The sequence below is a fragment of the Sus scrofa genome, chromosome 11 (genome assembly GCF_000003025.6).
Source record: "Sus scrofa isolate TJ Tabasco breed Duroc chromosome 11, Sscrofa11.1, whole genome shotgun sequence".
Taxonomy (NCBI): Eukaryota; Metazoa; Chordata; class Mammalia; order Artiodactyla; family Suidae; genus Sus; species Sus scrofa.
The window spans coordinates 20718819-20740076 of record NC_010453.5 but is presented as its reverse complement, the minus strand read 5'-3'; the positions used below and the strand labels follow the sequence as shown (position 1 = coordinate 20740076).

General features: G+C 41.5%; 1 protein-coding gene across 5 annotated transcripts in view; it reads left to right on the top strand.

The window, feature by feature from the left end:
- LRCH1 (leucine rich repeats and calponin homology domain containing 1) overlaps positions 1-21258 on the top strand; it is a 219087-nt gene that overhangs the window by 166667 nt on the left and 31162 nt on the right. For 3 of the 5 annotated variants that reach the window (XM_013980521.2, XM_013980520.2, XM_021065587.1), the window contains exons 12-17: positions 2876-2965; positions 3066-3102; positions 7819-7872; positions 8984-9056; positions 11862-11966; positions 20536-20645. In XM_013980521.2, the coding sequence (XP_013835975.2) occupies positions 2876-2965; positions 3066-3102; positions 7819-7872; positions 8984-9056; positions 11862-11966; positions 20536-20645 (469 nt within the window). The remainder of the gene's footprint in view (positions 1-2875; positions 2966-3065; positions 3103-7818; positions 7873-8983; positions 9057-11861; positions 11967-20535; positions 20646-21258) is intronic. The other 2 variants (XM_013980522.2, XM_005668415.3) reach the window with 1 other exon arrangement.

The window sequence follows — 21258 nt, the reverse complement described above, 5'->3', positions numbered from 1 at the left end:
GAGATGTGAACAGAGATTGCGAGGGGAGAGATGTTTTTAATAGCATATATTTGGAAACAAGGAAATGGCCTCACAGTTTGGAGATACTTAAATGTAGTTTGGTCATTAAGAAGATGAACTGTGTGGCCAATAAAAATTTTTAAGTTTCCAACAAATTGTTTTTGGCTGCGCCCATGGCATGCAGAAGTTCCTTGACTAGGGATTAAACTCAAGCCACAGCACTGATAATGCTGAATCCTTAACTCGCTGAGCCTCTGGGGAATTCCCTCTAATATATTTTTAGATTGCTCATTATATAGTGTTAATTTTAAAAAGTATAAAAATGGCATAGCGTTTGACCCTGGTGATATAAATAGAATTAGGTTCCAGTTGTCTAAGAAGTTTAGAAAAAAGTAAAACTAAAAAGATAGGTGAAGATGGATTTCTTTGTGTGTGCGTATTTCCCCTTTTTTGCTTTTTAGGGCCACACCCGCAGCATATGGAAGTTCCCAGGCTAGGGGTCAAAGCAAAGCTACAACTGCTGGCCTCCACCACAGCCACAGCAACGCCAGATCCAAGCTTTGTGTGCAACCTACACCATAGCTCACGGCAAAATGGCAGATCCTTAACCTACGGAGCAGGGGCAGGGATTGAACCCACAACTTCATGGTTCATAGTCGAATTTGTATCCGCTCCACCACGACAGGGACTGCCGCCTGTGGGTATTTCTAAATTACCCTTTTTCTTTATACTTTTGCGTATTGTAGAGACACGGCGGTAGATGGTGTTGCCGTTGTTTTTCTTGGGTGATTGTTTGAAGCGGGTGGTGAGGATGAGAGGGAACAGCCCAAGGAGTTTTACACCTGAACCCCTTTTGTCTCCAGCTGAGATGCGAACCAGGAGGAGGATGTTGGGGTCAGCTTAGGACCGGATGAATAGCATCCAAGATGGTAATGCCATTTAGCTGCTAGAGGTTTAGGTCTGGGATTTTGAGACTTAGATTTAAAAGTTACTTTCAGGAGTTCCCGTCGTGGGGCAGTGGTTAACGAATCCGACTAGGAACCATGAGGTTGCAGGTTTGGTCCCTGGCCTTGCTCAGTGGGTTAACGATCCGGCGTTGCCGTGAGCTGTGGTGTAGGTTGCAGACGTGGCTCGGATCCCGGGTTGCTATGGCTCTGGCGTAGGCCGGTGGCTACAGCTCCGATTGAACCCCTAGCCTGGGAACCTCCATATGCCGCGGGAGCGGCCCAAGAAAGAGCAACAACAACAAAAAAAAAGACAAAAAAAATAAAATAAAATAAAATAAAATAAAATTATATTCTGTTGTAAAACTTTATATGGATTTGATTTCCTCCCTGAGAGAATCCACTACTTTGGCTGCGTTAGATCTTCGTTGTTCGTCCTGAAATAGCTGTTATGACAGGACAATGCGAACTTGATGATCATGTGTCTGTGCGCCTGTGTAATGGGAATAAAGAAAGAGTCCTGGTTTTGCTTCTGATAAAGAGAACGCACCTCAAGAGGTCATTTATTTCCAGCTGCTTGAATGAAGGGTAGTAAAAAGTTTATATGCACGTTAGGGTTTTCCTGTCTCTCATATTTCATAGGTCCAGATTTCGTTGTTTTAGTTACGTCACTGATGATAGGATTAAGTTTTAGAGATTTATGTTTCATACAACGTCAACATCAAAAATTTTAGTTGAATACTGTTTTAGTTGATTCTGTTTTGCCTTTATGTTAATTTTTTTTTTGCTCTTCAGGATTTCTAATAGTTGATATGATAGCGTTTTCAATAGGCATGTGTTGTATGAATTTATCCCTGCCTTAAGGTCTGTAACTTTTATATGACTTATAGAAAGTCCCTATTTTATAGATCTTTCTAAAAAGTCAACCCTTAAAATTATAGAAATTCAGAAACTATCTGTAAGACAACTTCAGAAATGAAAATACAGATCAAATTGCTTATGAATTCCTTTTTTTGTTGTTGTTTTTTTGCCTTTTCTAGGGCCGCTCCCATGGCATATGGAGGTTCCCAGGCTAGGGGTCGAATCAGAGCTGTAGCTGCCGGCCTACACCGCAGCCACATCAAGGCGGGATCTGAGCCGCGTCTGCAACCTACACCACAGCCCACAGCAACGTCAGATCCTTAACCCACTGAGCAAGGCCAGGGACCGAACCCGCAACCTCATGGTTCCTAGTCGGATTCGTTAACCACTGCATCACGACGGGAACTCCAATGAATTCTTAATTTTTTTTTTATAACCCAAGAGTATTATTGGTGTCTGTCTACAAAGAGATCTTCCTATTAAAACAAATGTCCTTGATATAAATACCATAATATAGCCCATGTATAGTATAGGATAGAACAGTTCGTGAGGGAACCTGATGGAGGATAATGTGAGAAAAAGAAGGATATATATGTATGGCTATATATATGTATGTATGGCTCGGTCACTTTGCTGTACAGTGGAAATGGACAGAACACTGTAAATCAACTATAGTGGAAAAAATAAAAATGATAAAAAAATAATCTAGTACCTTAAAAAAAAGCTTTACATGCTTCTGTAAACTAATAAAGTTCGAGAAAAAACGCTAACGTGAGCTCCCTACAAATACTATGACCCGATCTGAAATTACTACTACTGTATTTTAAATAAGTTGGATTTTGATACCCAAGCAGATGGAAAATTATATTAAAATTACACTACAATAAATTTGGCCCGTGGTGGGAAAATACCATGAAGTATGAAATTTCTGCCATAAACCTTTCATTACTTAATCCGAATGATAAACAGAACTTTTTAATATTGAAATTTAAAACTGAATATGCGTAAAAGCAGGAGGGTATGTTAGAAGTTTAATAGATTTGCTAACATCTTTTCCCCCTACTCTCTAGGGTAAACATAGATGTTACAGAGAGAAGTGTTGCAAACTTTTATCCTGTGGAATCAGCAGAAGACTTGGAATTACAAGACTCTGCACTAAAGTATGTTGGCCCTTTTATAACAAAGTATTTTCTCTTGTTACATTGAAACTTTTTTGCTTTAGATTCTACTTTATATCTTCTTTTTCTCTTATTCCTCCAGTGGTCAAATACAGTTGGAGCCATCTCCAGAATGTGAGGTAAGACTGCTTGCTTTCGGATTAACGAGAGATCCGGTGCAATATTCTGCCAGAATAGGGGCCACATACTCTACCAAGATTTATCGTGGAGTTGAACACTCATTAGTGAGATCAGTAGTCAGACCTGTTCAACATCTGGTTTTCCAGTCTTTTTAGCTTTTTTAGTTTTCCTGCTCCTCTGCTATACTTCACCTCCCATTAAAGATGAGAGTTGCCTGTTTCCATTAACTTCACTAAATCTTTATGTCAGTCTTAAGTCAGGCCATGGCAACTAAGACCCACAGAAAACCTGCTTTCGTAGAAACTGAAGGCAAAACCATCCGATGCAGGTTTTTACAGCCGCAGAAGAAGCCTATGAACTGACCGGATGAACATCAACTTGGAAAGACTTGAAAGCCAAAGAATAAGTGATTTTGGAAATGCCTAGGAAGATTAAGAGACTCTAGCAAAGAGCCACTGGTGGGGGAATTTGGGGACAGAGTTCAAGGTAGGTTAGGTGGCTCCATCGGGTAAAATTTGGGTGGCGGCAGAGAGAGCAGTTTGGGCATAAACCTGGAAATAAATCTGCAAGGTTCCAAGCAAAACCCAGGTTTGAGCTGGTGACATGGAAGTAAAGCATTGCTTACAACTCTTTCTTCCCTTCTCCCAGAATGAATGGGCTTCAGATGGTTAATTTCAATATAGCTCATTTCTGTGCCATGAGGTGTCTGAACATGTACCATCAGAAAGCCGTTTTCAGGAGTTCCCGTCGTGGGGCAGTGGTTAACGAATCTGACTAGGAACCATGAGGTTGCCGGTTCGATCCCTGCCCTTGCTCAGTGGGTTAAGGATCCGGCATTGCTGTGAACTGTAGTGTAGGTTGCAGACGCGGCTCGGATCCCGCGTTGCTGTGGCTCTGGCGTAGGCTGGTGGCTGCAGCTCTGATTAGACCCCTAGCCTGGGAACCTCCATATGCCGCGGGAGCGGCCCAAGAAATGGCAAAAAGACAAAAAAAAAAAAAACAAAAGCCGTTTTCACACTCTTAACGGGCTCAGTCTCTGTGTTAAAAAGTGAGGAAAAGAGCTGCAATCACAAAACCCATGTTCCTGGAGAGTATGGTGTCATGGTTGTGGGCAGTGAGTTGGAATTCAGTTTCAGCCGCATGTCAAAGACGTGTTACCCACCACAGGCTCCTTTGAACTGCCCCTCTCTCCTTACCTTTATCTTCTGTGCATCGGGATTAGTCTCACAATGCTGGGCACCTAAATGTTAGCTGTTACTGTTACTCTCATATGTGATGGTTGTGTGCTCCTTAGATTCGCTGAGCTACCTCTTCCCCGGGGGCGGCATCGCTGAATGACCCAACAGTGGGACCTCAGAAGGCCTCTTATGCGAAGGCTGCCCAAGCCCCATTTCCCCAAGCTATCCTTTTGAGACATGGTGCTTTTGGTTTGGTGCAGACTCACTTTTTTTCAGCCTCTTATTTGGAAGTAATTTTAAATTGATGAGAGGCTGAAGAAGAAGTACAAGTTTCTACAAATGGTTACAAAAAATTATAACCTTCTTCCCAGATTTACCTGTGATGAACACTTACCGTATTTCTCTCTTTTTTTCTCCTCCACACACATAATTCTTCTTCCGAAGATTGGTGGATAAGTTTTGTACTTCCTTGTCCTTTTCCCTAAACATGGATGGGAATTTTATCTTATGTAACCTCATTTCAGGTATCACCTTCATAAACTTTACATTTATAACGTATTTTCATCGGATCGGCCACCTGTATTTCAAATGTTAAGATTGATCTTTTTCATAGCACTTCTTCTTCCCCTTTGGTGTGGGATGGTTGTCAGGTGGCTGTAGTTTCCCTTATTCTGAAATATTTCCATAACCTTTCTTTGATTTTTTCTTATGACCTTAAGATTTTCAGGAATATAATGCATCCTTTTTCTTTCTTTTTTTTTTTTTTAGGACTGCACATGTGGCATATGAAAGTTCCCAGGCTAGGTGTCAAATCAGAGCTACAGCTGCCAGCCTACACCACAGCTCACCTACTCAGTGCGGCCAGGGATCAAACCCACATCCTCATGGATACTAGTCGGGTTCGTTTCTGCTGCGCCACAATGGGAACACCTACATCTTTTTTTTTTCAATGAACTACCTCTTATTTTGTGAGGCAAAGTCCCCCCTGGTTCCTCATGATTAGATTAAGTCTCTGTGGTCTCGTTTGGGACACTGCACAGGTGATGTTGTCTTTCTCAGGAATTCACAGTTGGGGGCAGACTGTGTATGTACCTTTGTGCCTCATTGGTGATGTTATTTGATCACGTGGTCCAGGTGCTGTCTCGTTCTCGTTTCCCTTTGCAACTAAGAAGCCAGCCAGTCGAGAGGTCCTTTGAGACCATGTCGAGTATCCTTTTTTGGACCCACTTTTGACTCCCGTAAAATAGATGCCCTTCTGTGTGCACATTTTTAGCAGTGTCAGAAAGACTCCAAAACCTCTAGTAAAAAAAATCTCCATTCTATCTCTGATTTACAGTGTTAGTAGGTTGTTTTTTTTCTTTTTGGTTGAATGAGCCCATGTTTGGTGTAATGAATTTTTACTCATTGTCCTCTTTCTTTGGGTAATTCTCTGTCCATAACAGGTACGTCCCCATGATTTTAAAAAGGGAGGGAGAGTTCCCATTTGGGCTCATCGGAAATGAACCTGACTAGTATCCATGAGGACACAGGTTCGATCCCTGGCTCTGCTCAGTGGGTTAAGGATCCGGCGTTGTCGTGAGCTGTGGTGTAGGTTGAAGGCATGGCTCAGATCCTGCATTGCTGTAGCTGTGGCGTAGGCTGGCAGCTGCAGCTCCGATTTGACCCCTAGCCTGGAAACCTCCACATGCGCCGGGTGCAGCCCTAAAAAGAAAGAAGATAAAATAAAAAGAAATTTCTAGCTCTGGTGGAAAAAGATGTCACAAGGGAAAGGAGGAGGAAAAGAAAAGAAGGTGGTGGATTAGCAAGACTAGTGCTAATGATTACGTAGAACTTAAGTGGGACCCTCATTATTTATTTGGTTATTTCTGTATTTTCTCTTCCATCTCATTCAGGAAGAAAGCAATATCTTTACCATAGTCTTGAATCAATTAACCAGCATTTATTAAGTTCTTGTGCTGGATTCAGCCTTGTTTTTGGTGTTGAAGGCTAGCATAGGAAAGAGATGAAGTTGCCCTGACTTTTAAGGCATTTTCAAAATTGTGGAAGAAGACTTAGATATTGAGAAAATTTAGAGAGGAATTTGACATGGTCCATACCCCTGAGAGTTTTAGGTACTCTGGGAGATGGAGAAGGATAAGAGTTAAGGAAAGGGAACTAAATCTAGACTTGGGGAACATTTTGTATTTGGATTTGTTCTGGGAAGCTGTGCTGGAGCAAGACAGCCTGGCTGTGGTCGAATTAGCACAGAGTATTAACGGGGCAGAAATACCGAGGGGCAGGCTTGTGCCCGGGTAGATAAGTGAGGCCAAGATTATGAAATGGTTTGTGACTGTCAGCACATCATGTTATCTGACTTGAAACCCAGTTGAGTTTCCTGTCCGCATGGAGTTTGGGGAGCCCTGGCATCCATTCAGGAAGAATCACAGATTATATTCTCACATGTAAATAATACCCAGTGGAGAAGGATGTTTGGGGAACACTGGAAAAATAGAGGAAGGAGTGTCTCGTGGAGAGAATCAAATCTTCAAGGCACATATTAACACTAAGATGCTTAATTGGGTAGGAAGTTCGTGACGCTTCCCTCTAAAAATATGTTTGTGGCTGGGATTTGTCAACATCGGGAATCTTCTGTTTACAGCACTCCTCAACAACAGGAATAGCTACAGACATCTTAAATGTATACCGATTTGGTGACAGATATGAAGATATTTATATTAGCTGTCACCAAAATTTTGATGAGGATCCATCAGTGGGCTGCTTGATTACCTTCTAAAGAAGGCGGATTGGGGTAAAATAAGCTATCGCGTTTCCCCATTGGGTACCAAAGCAAACGGATGTTGAATTGACAGCATCAAATTTTCCTAGGTCCAGGCATGTGCATTTATTAAAAAGCTTCCAGTGAGATTCTGTGCATTTGAGAACTACGGCCTTGGACCATTTCTAAAGACGCTTAGGCTCCCAGTCGGTGGGAGCTGTCAGGTTGCTTAGCAGCCTAGCAAGGAAAGCTGATGTTCACGGTACCTTGGGCAGAGCTCTTTGCTCTGGGAACCCCCTTTTCTTAGTTTATGTGATACTTTAAATGTATTTTTCTATGAATAGATCTGCATGGTTTTAGGAAATGTAAGTATGACCCTACTTTTTTTTTTTTTTTTTTTTTTTTTTTTTTTTTTTTTTTTTTTTAGGGCTGCACCCACGGCATACGGAGGTTCCCAGGCTACGGGTCCAATCGGAGCTGTCGCCACCAGCCTCACCACAGCCAGAGCAACTCAGAATCTAAGCCGCCCCTGCGACCTACACCACAGCTCACGGCAATGCCAGATCCTTAACCCACTAAGCGAGGTCAGGGATTGAACCCGCAACCTTATGGTTCCTAGTTGGATTGTTTCCGATGCGCCACGGACGGGAACTCCTAATATGACTTACTTCTAATTAATTAATTCTGTGTATTATTCATTGTGCTAGGGATGTGACGGAAGTTAGAAAGACTCAGTTCTTGCCTCGGTAATTTGCGTCTCATGCATTTTTTTCTTCTTTAAGGTGCAAAATAATCTAACATTACAGAGGAATGGGAACGAGTATTCTCCCACTGAGGTAAGTTTCCTGAGGTTAATGAAAGCTGAGGTACGTGGTGAAGCCTGACTTGGGACTGTGCTTTTGCAGAAAGCTGCAGTCTGAGACTGTCCTGACTCATGAGTTAATTGTACTGCAGATTCTCTCAAGGAATCTCTCATCCGGCCCTATTCAGAATTAAAGGTTCATTTTATAAGATATATTTTGCAAATCAAATATGGGAACATTTTTATAGAAAAAAGAAGTGAAAATAGCTCAAATAGGCAGCACTTAGAATGTCACGTTAGCCTTAAATCATTCAGGGCATGGTTTCCCTGTAGCTAAGGCATCTGTTCCGTGTTAGCTGTTTCTTCATCACCTGGTGTCAGGAGAGTCTTTATTAGATGTGCCCTCTGTGACGTGTACGTGTACGTGGGTGTGCTTGTGCGTGTACGTGCCTGTGTGTGAATACACGCATCTGTTCTGGAGCAGAAGAGGATTGCCAGTTGCACAAGATTGTGCCATTTTTATAAGGACCACATAAAAAATGGAATGGACCTCCCCCAAGACACCATTCTGTCACTTCTGCCACTGAAATCATTTTCATTGTGAAGAAGCATCAGCGATGCTGTTGTTTAAGTCAGGACTTCCTCACGGCAACAAATGCAAGGAGGGAGTGGATTTATTATAATTCTTGATCATAGAGAAGCATACGTGGTTCTGCTCCAGTTCTTTTAAAAAAAAAGTCCTTTCCACAGGTGGGAAGGAGGAGGGGTGGACTAGGGGTTTGGAATGGCAGTGGTCTAAAGTTAGGTTGTGATGATGGTTGTACAGCTGTGGGTTTATTACAGTTCATTGAGTTATGAAATAAAAGTTTAAGAGTTCCTGTTGTGGCTCAATGGAAACGACTCTGACTAGTATCCATGAGGTTTGATCCCTGGCCTTGCTCCGTGGGTTAAGGATCCAGCATTGCCGTGAGCTGTGGTGTAGATTGCAGATGCAGCTCGGATCTGGTGTTGCTGTGGCTGCTGTGTAGACCGGCGGTTACAGTTCTGATTTGACTCCTACCCTGGGAACCTCCCTATGCTGCAGGCGCAGCCCGAAAAAGACACACACACACAATTTTAAATGTCCTTTCTTTCCAACACCACAGATGAGAGAGAACTCACCTGCCATCTCTCCTACCAACACCAGCACTGCTCTGTTTGGCCTGAAGCCTCGATCAGGTAAATTAAAACCTCTGCATTCGTGTATGTGGTGTGAGCAACTCAGGTGTTTCTCTCAGGTCCTTTAAATGTGTACATCACAGTGTGAGCAGCGCGTCAGCTCTGGTGAGTTGAGTCCTGGTGTCCGAAGTTCTCTGCAGGTTGGGGAGGCCCGATTTTCGGGCTTTGTGGTCAGTGAATCACCTGTTAAGGCCGTATTATCTGTGATCGATCCTTTTGAACCAGAGCAAAGAGACAAAGGTGTTGGGGCGTGGAAGTGGGAGAGAAATAGTCTGTTGATAAAACGGCTCCCCGTTTGCCCCCGTGGTTCCCGGTGCTTGCTGAGTTAAGGATGGTGACTCTTTCTCTGAGACATCTCTCGTTTGTTCTGTGGGTCTTGGTAAGGTTTGGGTCTTTGTTCATATAACGGTGTGATCCTTTCCAGGCTCACGTGCGTGATCAGGAGTCCTTTTTTAAAGAGCCTTTCTGTTTTTGAAAAAGAAGGACTGATTTGAAAAAGAAGGACTATGGATAGAAAAAAATTGGTTCTTCTGATTTCTCCACGTACTTAAAGTTCTAGCGCAGTCTACCTTTTAGGTGCTTCTTTGTTTTAATATTTTTGACTCTTAGGTCTTTTGCATGTACTCACTGCTAATGCTTTTCAGTACATGCTAAGAAAGGGCTCGGATACTTGAAGCAAAAGGTAGTCAAGAACGCAGATGTTTTTGGGTTTTTCAGGAAAACATTTTGGCAACAGTTAAAGTTATACGTGTGTGTATTTTGGAAAAGAATACCCATAGGGCAAAAGAAAAGATGATTCTTTTATAAAGGATTTTTCTTCTTTAATTTTGAGGAAGTTGACTGAGGACTAACTTGTGGGCAGGTGTAATGGTTTCCCAGCATTTGGAATGAGCTATACGACAAAGCCATTTGAGAAGATGCTTGGGTGTGGCAAGGGTTAGGAGATGTTTTATGGAGGACCACCTGGGCATGAATTAGGGCTCAGATGGCTGGCCTCCCCGATTATGGAACTGAGCGTATGCAGCCAGGTCTGAGCTGGGCTTCCATTTCCAAGGTCTCAGGTTGTGCTGGGAGGAATGGAGGCATCCCTGCCTTGAGGATGGATCTGCCTGGAGAGTTCTCTACACACAGAGGACCTCACATTGGGCTGCAGGCTTTCTCCTGTCCCTTACAGGCGTGTTACACCATTTAAAAATATCTTACAATTGAGCCAATCCCAAGCTGAGTGGATCACAAAGGATAATATTCTTTTGAAGGTGCATCTTTGCCATTTTGTTGTAAAACTGTCTCTGTGACTTTTAAAATTATTTTTATGGGGACTGGACTCAGCTTACCAACCTTCTACCTGAACTGTGAACCATTTCAAATTCTTTGTAGTGGTGCAAAAACAAAGTATTTATTTTGAATAGTGTGAAACAAAGCTAATTTCCTCTCTTAGCTTCCAAGCTTTCTATAATGCTGACCAACCAATGTGGAAATTGTTCTAGTTGTTGAAAGCTTTGTGGAGTTTGGTTACTATAAATAATGATGTTTTTCTCCAGGAACATTAAGTGGCATGTTGGAACTTTATAAAACTAGCATCACGTATTGGGAATTGAAAACTTTTATTTAGTAATTTTAAAATATTAATGTATGTTTCGCATTTTCTAGAAAATAATATATACAGTCATCTTAATTGAAGATCATATGACTAAAAAAGAAACTCTTTTTGATTGAGTGGCTTTGGAACTTTAAAAAGTGATTAACTTTTTATTTTAAAGTTAAGCATATAGAGCTCTTTGTTTCTGTGTTATAAATAAAAGACGACTCAAATCAGCAAGATGAAATAGAAACTTAGAGTCTTAAAGTAGGCTGATAGTTTTCTTCGAAAAAAATATTTTTTTTTCTGTGTTTTCCTCCAAAGATAACTGTATATACCCAGCTGTTCATTCCTAGAACCCTGTCCATTTGTTTTACGGGTCCCGCCTTAGGATTAAATAAAATTGTATAGTTAATTCCTAAACATCTGAAGTTAGTATATGGATAGTTAGTGCAAAAAAGTTATTTCTTAAATGACCCACTCAGAAGTGCTTTGAAATTGATTGATATCTATTGCTGAAATGGGTTTGTTATCAAAAAGACTCTGTTAGTGTCCAAAATTGGTTTTATCCTGATCAATATCAAAGACAGTTTTGAGAGCTGTACCCGTGTGTCAAGAGTTGAACAGAGTTGGCTCCATTCAGCTATCAATAAAGCATGCCAGCAGACTTAACAAATGTCTTTAAAGAGAAATTTTACATTGCGTTGGGAAAACAAATTCACCAGTGCGGAACACTGATTCTATAATATTTTATTTCTAAATAATAGATGTATTTACAGCACTTATTAAGCTATGTCTATGAAACCAAACTTTTTGTGTGAATCATATTTGCTAAGATGGTTAGTTGTTGAGAAGGTCTTTGGAAAAGGTATCTGGTAGGTCGTTTGCTTTGTGTCTACATAAGGTATGGGTCCTCTTTCTTTCTGCTGACATGATTCATTGGTACTCAAGTCTGTGGGCTTGCAGAACTGTTAAGATTAATGATATTAACTGCATGCAAAGTCTTTGATTGATAAGTACTAACACTCAGTTTTTATCATTCTTTTTATTCCATGCGCCATCTTTCATTCTTCTCCTATATTGTACATTTGAAATGCAATCCCATAATGTGAAATTCGCTTCATTTCCATGCAATCCTTATGCCATTTGTGAAATGCTGCTGCCCCTTTGGTTTTTCCTGGTCCTTGTGCAACTGTACGCGGACTGGCTCTCTCGCTCTCCTGCAGACCCAGCCCTCACTCTTCCTCCTATCTCCTTCAACAAACTTACACAGGCACAAACATGGGACAACTCTAGCTACAGTGTTCCATCTGAAGGAGACAGTGACAATGGTAGGTGGCTTTGTACCTATTCCTCCATGTGCTAATGAGCCAATGAATGAATATACTGAACATGCGTTTCTGTGCAGCTGCAGATAGAGTATAATTCGCCTGCATGCCTGATATGATAAGGGATGATAATACACCTGGAAAGTCCAGAAAAGTGCATGTGCATTGTTCTCTGGTGGTTTTATCAAACTATGTTTATCTTGAATATTCTGAATTTTGGAGGGATTTTACAATAATTTCTTCTCTATCCTTGCTGTTTGGGTTTTTTATTTTCTGGAGGGGTGTGTTTGCTTGTTTATAAACATGTGGGGTTTGCACATTTGAATTATCTCTGCTTCTTGTGCTTCTGAACTTTCAACTTTAAATGCTTTCAGAGTTTGATCTTTTATTATCTATGCTTACCATAGGAGATTTTTTTAAAGTAATTAAGACATACTGTGACTGAGCCTAGAGGGGTGCACTGAGAATAGTAAAAATTAAGAAATTTCTAAAAATGAAATCACTTGCCTTCTTTTTTTTGCAAATTGTTTGTGCATTTGGACTTTTGATGTCTTCTGCCCTTTGAGTTAGTTTCATCTAAATATTCAAGAATGGGAACTTGGCCTGAAAACAAATGTGCAAATCAAAAACCAAGGACACCTAGCTAGGATTAATGTGGATATCTTTTGATTGTAGGCCATTAAATATCTGAAGTAGCCTAAAAGATAAAAATAAAATAAATACACTTATTTACATCTACTTACCACAGATATCTGAATCTCTATATGGGTGTGCTCAGATTTTAAACATTTTATTCCAAGATACCAAGTGAGAAAAGTAATGGTAAATGAAATAGAGAGGATGATTTATGGGGAGAAGTGAGATGTTTGGGGTACAACTACAACGCAAACACAGTAGGAAGGTATCTTTTCCCATGATTCCTGTTTTTAATCTAAGTATGTTATATATAATAAATAGAAAACATATATTCAAAATGTTTCTGTGATTTATAGTCAAAGTTCAACCAAAAAAAAAAAATGCATTTCCAGATTTCCTTGCAGAGAAAGACATTGTATATCTTGGCAGGTTAGTTATAAAGGCAATTTTATTATTTCATAGATTTCTGAAAGTTTTAACTAAAAACAAATATGATTAAACAACAGTGACAAAACCAAAGTCTCTTCTTATATCATCCCATTTTAAATTCTGGAATTCGAGGGAGGCCAAATGGAAACTTTGCTGATAAACTGGTCCCTTGACTTAAAAAGGGGGCGAGAGGCATTTTTGTTTTCGGAAAGCGTGGCTATTTATAGGTCTGAGGTTGTTTAAAGGAAGTAAAGCCTAGAATGAAAGATTTATGTGTGATTTGGTATTTCCTTAGGAATGATATCTGAAACCAAAGACTTTTTTTTAAGCTCACCAAGACCTAAGACATTTTACAAAGCAGTAGAATTTCTATCTTTGTAGATGAACTAACTAAAAGGAGAACCAACGAAAAGGGGGGAGGGGACCACGTCCAAGGCTCCTAACTCTCCAATCATCTCCTCTCTACCGGGTCTACCTTCATCACTGGCAGCTGTTATTGAGGATTCTCCCCCCGCCACCACCCTTTTCAGGTCTATACCTGCAGCATATGGAGGTTCCCAGGCTAGGGGTTGAGTCAGAGCTACAGCAGCCGGACTTCGCAACAGCCACAGCAACGCCAGATCGCAGCCGCATCTGTGACCTACACCACAACTCATGGCAATGCCAGATCCTTAACCCACTGAGCAAGGCCAGGGATCGAACCCGCAACCTCATGGTTCCTAGTCGGATTCATTCCCGCTGAGTCACAGCGGGAACTCCTATTGAGGATTCTTTGTGCAAGCTACTAAGTGAAACTGCCTTCTTTTTATTAAAAGTCCTAAAATTTCCATTGAAAATGATCACTGTGAAAATCTTTCAGAAAATAACCCTGCGGTATTTATCTGGTATTTTTCGTATGAGGGCAAATTCCAGGGATTCACGTGTAGCTGTTACACTGGACCACAGAAAAATAATAATGCAGGGATTGTTTTCAGTGTTCATCTCCCTGGGTTAATCACCCCAGATATGGGGCAGTTGTTATTTTCCTCTGTTTGCACTTAGTCTGCCGTATACCCTGGGCAAGGGGTAGTTTTCTGACAACTTTCTGGCAGCAGCAATCCTTATAAATATTTGTGTAGGTTCCCAGATCTGACCTTTCAAATTCAACCATCCTTCTCTTTGTGCTAAACATTGCCTTCTGATTTAAATGCATTTTCCAGTGTATTTTTTAAGTTAATGAAGAAGCACTCTATGTATCCCCAAATATATGAGCTGAACTTGGAAAAGGATCATAGCCCATTTTTACGGTGTTCTTGCTGATCCCTCTGAAATAGCAGGTCCCATTTAGTGGCCTCTCATGGCATTTCACACCTGATGACCCATCAGTCTGGTTTCCTCATATTTTCTCCATTATCTGGTATTTGTGACTCTCTCAACAGGTTTAAATAAATGGCATCATGTGACCAGCTCAACCCAGCATAATGTAACCTGCCTTTCATTTATATTTTTTATTTATTTTTTTGGCAGAGTTGGCATTTTGATCTCTTGCCCACTGTCTTTCTTTGTGTTAAAATCCCCCCTTTAGTTAAATGTCCATATTGAAGTAAAATTTACATTACATTTATGGTAAATGTAAAATTTTAAATATATACATATATTTATATGAAATATAAAATTGTTACATTTTTAATAGTAATATTGCTTTCTAATATTTTGTTTCGCATATATCTCAAGTTCCCTATATTCCCCGGGACTCATTCTTTAAGGAGATAAAAGATTGGCAAACTGGCTATAGAAGGTCCGTGGGAGTTTGCATTCCCACAGTCCCCAAAGTTCTGCCTCCTGAGATAATCGGGGAAGGATGTGGACGCGTGTCTGTATGTCTGTCCACCCCGGGCCGGATGGGGCAGCTTCACTTCGAGTTGTTCTTACCCTGAAAACCTCTCTTCGGCTCTTTGTCTTGCGTGCTCTTAACACTCTGCATCTTTCTTTCCTTTCTCCTTCACGTTGAAGTCAAAACCAGCCCTATCTTCTTTTGAATCCTTTTCCCTTTTTCATATGCAGTGAATTGGTGGGCGCTAATTAATGCTTATTTAAGATCGATATTTAAATTATCCCTGGAAAGTGAATGAATGGACCGATCCCTTTGGGGCAGCTTCTGGACATTTTCTGGAATTGTTTTTTACCTTCATCTTGCATGTCTAGGTAGTATTTTCCCCATTACAAAAAGGAGGAACCCGAGGCTGTAGAGGCAGGTCTGTGGGTCTCAACCCAGGCTTCAGATTAGAATCACCTGTGCATCTTTGGTTTTTTTTGGTTTTTTGTTTTCCTCTTTTTAGAGCCGCACCTGCAGCATGTGGAGGTTCCCAGGCTAGGGGTCAAATTAGAGCTGTAGCTGCCGGCCTGCACCACAGCCACAGCAACGCCAGATCGGAGCCGCATCTGTGACCTACACCACAGCTCACGGCAACACTGAATCTTTAACCCACTGAGCAAGGCCAGGCATCAGACCTGCTTCCTCATGGATGCTAGTCAGGTTCTTGACTGCTGAGCCACAATGGGAACTCCTACACTCGTTATTATTGTTATTATTATTTTCTTTTACCAATTTTATGTTATATTTAAGTAGGTGAAAACCACTGGGTTAAGTAAACTGCCCAAGACCAGAGAGAGGGAATTTGAGCATTTTGAGGGCCGAGGATTTATGTAATTCATTTTTGGGCACCAGAGGGAATAAATGAGTGTAATCAGATTTCTAACTGACATTAACCTGAGTCTACAACTCAAGATACTCTTTCGAAGCTACCATGTTGCTACTAATTTCCAAGAAGAAATGGAGAGCTAAATTCCATAACTTCATGTGTCCACAAAGAAATCGCTTCTCACCAAGTTAAATTTAGATACTAAAGATTGATAACACAGGCTGGTAATTTCTACACAAAGTGCACTTCATGTAATAATTAAATAAGAGGCCTTTCTGGCAATTTTTAGAGGAATGGGCTTTCTTTGCTAAATTGAAAGAGACTCTTAGCACATGTGGAGAAGTGGTTTCTTGGGCCCATCCTTAAGTATCTGTTGGGAGCCTCCCATGTGTTAGGCATGAGGTTCGTTTCTATGGATGTAGCTCTGAAAGAGAGTCGATCTGTGCTTTCCTGGAGCTTCTATTTCAGTCTAATGCAGTCACACCGGAAACAGGTTTTAGGGAGTTTTTCATGGTTAAAAAAATTCAGTTGACTGATTATCAACTGGGTAATCTTTGCCAAGGTGCTCTCCGGGTAGAATGATCTTCGAATGAGGGAGCGTTTCAAACTCTTCGTTTTGTTTATTCATCTAGCAAACGGCTTGGTGGAGCAGGGGTAGAGGTTTAAATTGGAAGCAGACTTAAACTCTTAGAGTCCCGATGGAGAAAAGCAGATCTCTGCTGTAAGACAGAAAGTGATGAGTGCCCTGAGAGACGGAGGTAAAGAATGTTCTAAGTTCCTGGCTGACAGACCACTCCCACGACAGGGAGGAGGAGGAGGGAGAGAGAATGGAAGAATCAGTGGAATTTGACCTGTACCTGCAAGGATGAAGTTAATATTCTGCCTCAGCACAGTCATCCTGCCCAGCAGGATTTTTGCTTAAAAATTTGTCTTTTCAGCTAGAGAAATTGCAAATACGATCGAATTGTCCTTTTCATTCTTTGACTATTGTATGATATACAATAATTAAACAGCTAAGCAGGACTCTGGGTTTTTTTCCTGCATCTTTTTTTAAGCATTTTTTGTTTGTTTGTTTTAGGGTTGCACCTGCAGCATGTGGAGGTTCCCAGGTTAGGTGTCGATTTGGAGCTGTAGCCACTGGCCTACGCCACAACCAGGGCAGCGCAGGATCCTTAACGCACTGAGTGAGGCCAGATATCGAACCTGCGTCTTCATGGACACTAGTGTACACACACACACACACACGTTCATATAGACACTCAGACACTCACTCTGCTCCCTTGCCCCTCTTGTTTTCTTCTTATTTACACAACCAGGGTGGCATCTGATTTGAAAAATAATGTGTTAACGGGGTGGCTCTTAATATTGTCCTGTAGAGCCTCAAGCTAAATTTTCATTCCCCAGAATTAAGTAGGGGAGTTCTTGAAATGCAGTGATATGAAATTAAGGAAAACCAGAATAATTCCTCCGTGGACTCGTTTCTTGAAACTTTGATCAGGCTGGTCACTGCATTTATTATTTAAATATGACTTGAAAGAAAAAAAAAAACTATAGGTAATATAATCAGAGCCACCATAAATGGTCCCAGTTAAAATTATTTTGTCATAATAAACTTGCTCTGTAGATTTATTATCAGTCTAAATAGTTTGTTTTCAATTCATATATAAACACTGTAAACCAGCTATAATGGAAAAAATAAAAATCATTAAAAAGTTCTTATATATACTATGATAACTAATCCATTTAGAAAGCTAGTAGTATTATAGTCAGGTTTCCAATAATTGTATGTACATTTGAAGTGTCCCCTTTTTTGGGGGGTCTTTTTTTTTTAGGGCCTCACCCGTGGCATATGAAAGTTCCCAAGCTAGGGGTTGAATCGGAGCTGCAGCTGCAGGCCTACACCACAGCCACAGCCACGCCGGATCCAAGCCGCATCTGGGACTACATACAGCTCACAGCAGTGCCGGATCCTTAACCCACTGAGCCAGGGATTGAGGATACTAGTCGGGCTCTTTAACTGCTGAGCCACAGCGGGAACTCCTGAAGTGTTTGTTTTAAAAACAACAGCTCCCATGTGTTTTCGTGCTTTTTAATCGCTTCCGTGGATAAAGCAAATAGTCAAGCATGCATTTTGTATTTTTTTTTTTTTTTTTTTTTTTGTCTTTTTGCTATTTCTTGGGCCGCTCCCGCGGCATATGGAGGTTCCCAGGCTAGGCGTCCAATCAGAGCTGTAGCCACTGGCCTAGGCCAGAGCCACAGCAACTCAGGATCCGAGCTGCATCTGCAATCTACACCACAGCTCACGGCAATGCCGGATCCTTGACCCACTGAGCAAGGGCAGGGACCGAACCCGCAACCTCATGGTTCCTAGTCGGATTTGTTAACCACTGCACCACGACGGGAACTCCGCATTTTGTATTTTTTAAGATGTACAGGAATTTAAAAGGGAAAGCAATGCCAGGAAATTGAAATGCAGACATCACTGCATTATCTCGTTATCTCATAGAGGGCTCTAACAAGGCGTCGGTATTTGAATAGTGTGCTGTTAACCAAAAGCTCACAGTTAATTTAACTTCCTGATAGTTTCGTATTCAGAATGAAATCTGCCAATAAAAACATATTGAAAATATTAGACAGGCAGTATTAGATAAGATTGCCCCCAGAAAAGAAAAAGGCAAAGGAAAATAAAACCTCCAAAGAAAACATTGGATTTGTTTAAACGGTGTTGGGCTCCCCTTGCTGGTCAGTGTGTGTATTACTCAACTCGGTCCACACTCCTGGGCTTGGTCCGTTTGGTTGACGTCTCTTCTTTGGGGATGTGGATTATTTCTCCATTTTCCATTTTAATATATAATCTCTTTTGGTCGCTGTTTAAATGCATAGATTTGGGGGGGGTAGGGCTTCATGTGGTGCAAAGGCAAATTTCCTGCATTTCCAGTGTCTCCCCTGCTTCTTAGGTTGTCAGACTCTTCCTCATTTCCCTCTGCTCGGTGAGCTTCTCATCTCTCCCTGCCAGTCACCCTACTCTACTTCCTTTGCTTGCCCTGCCTTTAATTTTTAAAACAGCCGGTCTCATTTCCTGCGGGGTTTGGTATTTGTGGGCCTTGGTGACTAGCCTTTGGCTCTTTCTGCCTGTGACTTCCTTGGGTGCCTTGAGGCAGAACCTGTCTGAGGTCCAGAAGGTACAGTGTACCACACAGATCAGTGTAGATCACCCCCTTTCCTTTACCCTGTAAGTCAAGAGTTTCTTAAGATGTGTCAGCTTTCGGGTTCTCGCTAGTGCACCAGAGTGCTGATTCACATATCCCAGAACTGAGTTACAAAGAAAATACTGAGACGGGCGTGTAATGCAAGACATTTATTCAGGTGTTTTGGTTCAAAGATACAAGTTGAGATGAAAATGACGCCGTTGGGAGAGTTCCCTGGTGGTCTAGTAGTTAGGACTCTGCATTTTCAGTGCGGCGGCCTGGGTTCAATCCCTGGTGGGAGACCTGAGATCTCACATCAACACAGTGCAATGTGGCCAAAACCTAACCAAAGCGAGATAAACAAATGAGTAAAATGATACAGTTGGGTGAATGTGGGATAATTGATTATATGGTGGATAGGTTTGTAAGCCTTATTTAAAAACAGCTAATAAATTGGAATAGCTTTTAGAGTGGCTCGTAGGAAGTCTTTGTCTGAATAGGATAAAAATTGTATGATCTTCTTACCCTACATTGTTGAAGATACAGCGATCGAAATTTCTAGAATTGCAGTACGTCAGTGCAAGCCTTCTGCATGGCATTGCTTTTTAAAATTAGAGTGCTCTGCCCAAAATATTCTGAAGCCCTTACCCCCCTCCCCCCACAAGCTGAAAATCTATGGGATACGGGGAACCAACCACAACTCCTAACTGCTCTGCCCCCTCCGCCCCCCCCCCACCACCCCCACCTGGCAGAGGGTGGGCACAGAACGTTGACAGTCTTAAGATAAACATCTCAAGGAAGAAAAAGATTCAAGTTTAAATCTGCCTTGGGCTCTGTATTCTAACGACATGGCTATAACCACTCTGCCACACATAGAAGATTTTGTACCTTCTTTATTAATTAGTCTTTAAAAGTTGTCATCCTTCAGCGTTGAGACCATTTATTTTCTCTGCAGTCAGAGGCTTAACTCCTTCCAAAGGGAGCGTCACTGTGAGTTGCTGTTCCTGGAGGTTGTAATTTTAAGGACCTGAAGCCAAAGAGGCTCTCTTAAAGCATCCTCTCATCCTGCCAGTTTTCTAAAAGGGGTTTGGGGTCATCCCTGAAGAGCTGACGTTTAGGATAAGGGTGTCAGTGACATGATAGAAGGCAGATTTTGTCCTCCTGCTACCGCAGCACATGGAAGTTCCCGGGGCCAGGGATCAAATCTCAGCTTGTTTTTATCATGTAAAGCAATCCTGACTTCTTACTCGAAATGAGTTATCTGAATTTAATGAAAGGCTTGTGGAACCTCACCTATAGATGGAAACTTGTATAGACAAAAACTTGGGCAGAAACCAGTGGGAAAAGGAGAGAAGGGGTCGGGAAGGGTGTCAGCAAGGACCCAGCCCTCTCCTTCCTGGATTCAGCGGATTGTCCCCCGAAGGTACAGCTTTTCAGACACACAATCCAGAATAAGTGAAAACATAACCTTTAGCACATTCGAAACAAGCGTTTTCACATGAAGTCAGAATTTCTGGTTTCTGTGAGTGGTAAATGAATTATTTCAGATAAATTAACAATTTGATTTAAATAGGAACAGCCTGATAGGGCAGCCTGGACTGGGCTCTCCATAAAGACTTTTTTCCCTTTCTGTTACAGTGTTTCTAAGACCACAGAGAAATCTGGAATCTATAGATCCACAGTTTACGATTCGGAGAAAAATGGAACAGATGAGAGAAGAGAAGGAACTGGTGGAACAGCTGCGAGAGGTACTGAGAAGCACCGTGTAACTGACTAACAGTTTGCAGAATTGAAGCAGCAGTCAGTATTTTTAAAAAGCAGACTTTGATGACACGCTGCCAGCAGACCTGGTGTCAGAGCCAGTTCACCTACTGCCCGTTTCATCCTGGGAAAGTCACTCAACATCCCCGAGTTTCAGTTTTTTCATGTATTAAAATAATAAATAGTTCCCATCTACGTTCATGGGATTTTGTGAGGAATAGATGAGAGAATGTAAGTAGAAATACTTACTACCTATGTATAAAAGCTAGTATTGTTTCAGTCCTGGTACTCTTTTTTTGTTTGTTTGTTTTGTTTTTTAGGGCCGCACCCACGGCCTATGGAGGTTCCCAGGCTAGGGGTCGAATTGGAGCTGTAGCTGCCAGCCTACACCACAGCCACAGCAATGCCGGATCTTTAACCCACTGAGTGAGGCCAGGGATCGAACCCGCAACCTCATGGTTCCTCATTGGATTTGTTTCCGCTACGCCATGATGGGAACTCCAGTCCTGGTACTCTTGAAAAAGGAATTGTTACTAATTTAACCTAATAACATTCAATGAATTTAAAGATGTTTATAGCTATTCTTGCTCTGTACCCCAA